Genomic DNA, 3,365 nt, shown 5'->3' on the forward strand with positions numbered 1-3,365 from the left:
CTGGCCTGGAAGAGGGGCAACCGGGACAGAATCCGGCGCCCAGACCGGGACTAGATCCCGGGGTGCCAGCCCCTGAGGCGGAGGATTAGCCTAGTGAGCTGCGGCGCCGCCGGTGAAGATAGCATTTTTAATTTACATTATTGTCAAAGAGTTAATCCTCTAGTAAATAAAGAGTTCAACAAATGAAAAATAAAATGACTGTAGTCTAGCAGGAAGATAGAAAGGGCTCTAAACAATAATCAAATGAAAACATGGTCAGCTTCACTCATAAAGGAAATTTCTTCTTTCCTATGTTCCAGTTAGAATATCTTCAAGGTCATTAAGATTTTCTTCTTGACAGTAGTCCTTGCCGGTAGCGGGTGCGGGGTCGCGAGCAACGCAGGGCGGCCTCTCCCTCGCCCCTCAGGCCGGGCCCCGGGCTCGGTCCCCCGCTCTCTCCTCTCCCCGCCCGGGTCCGGTACGGGAAGGTCCAAGTCGCTGCCGGGTGCCCGAGGGCCGTCGTGGCTGCCGTCACGGATCCCGATGGAGCCGCCGAATCTCTATCCGGTGAAGCTCTACGTGTACGACCTGTCCAAGGGCCTGGCCCGGCGACTCAGCCCCATCATGCTGGGGAAACAACTGGAAGGCATCTGGCATACCTCCATAGTTGTGCACAAGCACGAGTTCTTTGGCAGTGGTGGGGTCTCCAGCTGCCCGCCGGGAGGGACGTTGCTTGGGCCCGCAGACTCTGTGGTTGATGTGGGCAGCACAGAAGTCACAGAAGAAATCTTTCTGGAGTACCTGTCCTCCCTGGGGGAGTCTCTGTTCCGAGGTGAGGCCTGCAACCTCTCTGAACACAACTGTAACACCTTCAGCAACGAAGTGGCACAGTTCCTGACGGGGCGAAAAATCCCATCTTACATCACTGACCTGCCCTCTGAAGTTCTCTCCACGCCCTTCGGACAAGCACTTCGGCCCCTCCTGGACTCCATCCAGATCCAGCCTCCTGGGGGGAGCACCGTGGGCAGACCCTACAGCCAGAGCTAACATGGGACTGCCCTGCCTCACCAGGGCGTTTCCTTTTTAAACAAAACAAACTCTACCAGATTTCCATTTTATAATTTTACATCAGAGCTAACAACCAGGGGACGGCTTTTTAAATATCCCAGGGAAGGAGATCACCAGGCTGCACATGGGACAATGCTGCTAAGGAACAGAACAAAATGCCATCCCTTCCAATAGTATTACACTAATTTATTAAGGAAAAAAAAAAGATTTTCCTCTTGTGTCTTCTTTCAAAAGTTATACTGTAAAGTTTTGATGAATTCTGCATTAAGTGTGTATGTGACATGTAGTAACAGGCAAAGTGTATGTCTATTGAGTTGTCCCAGAAACATAGATTGAAGTAGTTCTTGTTTTTCATCAGTAACACACACACACGCACACAGAGTCATCAAAGGTTCATGGAAAACACATATTCTGAAAAAATATGCATGAATTTCAAGAAAAATCAAACTGAACTTGTATTGATTTGTTAGATTAGAGCAGAACCTAGTTTGAGACATTGAGAAGAAGAAGACGTCAGTGAGGAAAGATTCCCGAGCAGAGCAACATGAATCCTGCTAAAACTGAAGCAAAGCAAACATCAGATTTATGCTGAAGCATGAGTGGAAGAATGGTGAAATCATTGATGCTTTACAAAGCATGCGTGGAGACAATGCCCATCTAACACGTGGGTAACTCATTTAAAGAAGGGATACCATAGTGTTGAAGATGAAGCTTGCCATGGCAGAACATCTGTGTCAATTTACATAGAAAAAGTAGCTTCTTCAGACCCTAAATGAAGAGGACCAACAAGTAACGTAAGAAACAATAGAAACCAACATCTCAACTGGCTCACTTTCCACAGTCCTCACTGCAAATATGATTGGAGTAAACTTTCCACTTGATCAATGCCAAAATTCTTGCATCCAGATCAGCTGCAGAAGAGGGCAGAACTTTCAATGGAAACTCTGAACAAATGGGATGAGATACTGAAGCCCTTGTAAGGATTGTTAGAAGATGAAACATGGCAATCAGACCAAGTGCAATCAGAGCAGTGGCCATCAAGAGGTGGGAATTGTCCAGTTCAGGGAAAAGCAGACAGTGCAAGAGCAAAGGTTGTTGAAACATTGTTGGAAGGGATCCTCACGGCATTTGCCTGTTGACTTTCTGTAGGACCAAAGAAGACTCATATCTACTTAATCAGAGTGTTGAGAAAATTAGCCACAAATTTAATGGAAAAACATCCAGAAAATTTCCACCAGAGTCCCTCTCTACAACAATGCTCCTACTCAACTTTCTCATCCAAAAAAAAAAGCAACTTTGATAAGCGTTTCAATGGAAAATCACTGGATATCCACCTTAGAATCCTGATTTGGCTCCTTCGGGCTTCTTTTTTGTTTTCCTAATCTTAAAATCTTTAAGGGACACACATTTTTCTTCAGTTGATAATGTAAAAATGACTGTTAAATTGTCAGAGCATTCATTCTTCAGGGATGGACTGAGTGACTGATGTCATTGCTTACAAAAGTGTCCTGAACTTGATGGGTCTTATGCAGAGAAACAAAGTTTGCATTTTTAATATTTGTCCTTTTCATCCCTTTTTAATTTGAAAAGCAAAAAGATATATACAAACAGAGAAATATTCTATTCACTGGTTCACTTCCAAACTGCCTGCGACAACCAGAGCTGGGCCAGGCTGAAACCAGGAACCAGGAATTCAAACACGGTCTCCCATTTGGTGACAGGGACCCAACTACGTGAGTCATTATCTGTTTCCTTCTAGTGTTGTGTATTAGCAGGAAGCTGGATCCAAAGCAGAACTGGGACTACAACCAGGCCCTACAATATGGCATGTGGGCACTGTAAGCTGTGTCTTAACCACAACACCAAATATCCACCCCATTTTGATCTTTTAATTCCTGCTTTGTGTGAGTCTTTGAAATCTCTTCATGTTTGTGTGTATGCATTGATATAGCTACAAATATAAATATATATATACAAAATATAAATGTAATTGGGTTTAATTTGCTAAAACTTTATTAGAAATATTTGCATTTGTGTTTATGGTGGATATTCATCTCAACTTTTCTGTATCTGTTTTTGGTATCAGCATTGCTATGATCTCATAGATTTTGGAAATATGCCTTCCTGTTCAATTTTCTAGAACAGTTTGCATAGGATGGTTATCATTATTTCCTTAAATATTTGGTAAAATTTTTCCCTGAAACAATCTGATCCTTGGTTTTCTTTTTGGAAAAGTTTTAACTACAAGTTCAGTTTCTTTAATAGATTTAAAGCTATTTATATTACATATTATTTTTTTTTTGAGTGAGACTTCTTGG

The 3,365-nt window shown here is 43.0% G+C and overlaps 1 protein-coding gene across 1 annotated transcript; it reads left to right on the forward strand.

Moving 5' to 3' along the window:
• Positions 1-489: 489 nt before the first annotated feature.
• Positions 490-1,026, forward strand: LOC133749758 (desumoylating isopeptidase 1-like). The gene has a single exon (XM_062179086.1). It carries the CDS (start codon positions 523-525, stop codon positions 1,024-1,026), a length of 504 nt encoding a protein of 167 aa, XP_062035070.1. The 5' UTR covers positions 490-522.
• Positions 1,027-3,365: the final 2,339 nt, after the last annotated feature.

This window comes from Lepus europaeus, chromosome 20 (genome assembly GCF_033115175.1).
Source record: "Lepus europaeus isolate LE1 chromosome 20, mLepTim1.pri, whole genome shotgun sequence".
Lineage (NCBI taxonomy): Eukaryota > Metazoa > Chordata > Mammalia > Lagomorpha > Leporidae > Lepus > Lepus europaeus.

Coding starts and splice junctions, on each gene's coding strand:
- LOC133749758 (XM_062179086.1), top strand. CDS start 523: ATGGAGCCGCCGAATCTCTATCCGGTGAAGCTCTACGTGTACGACCTG.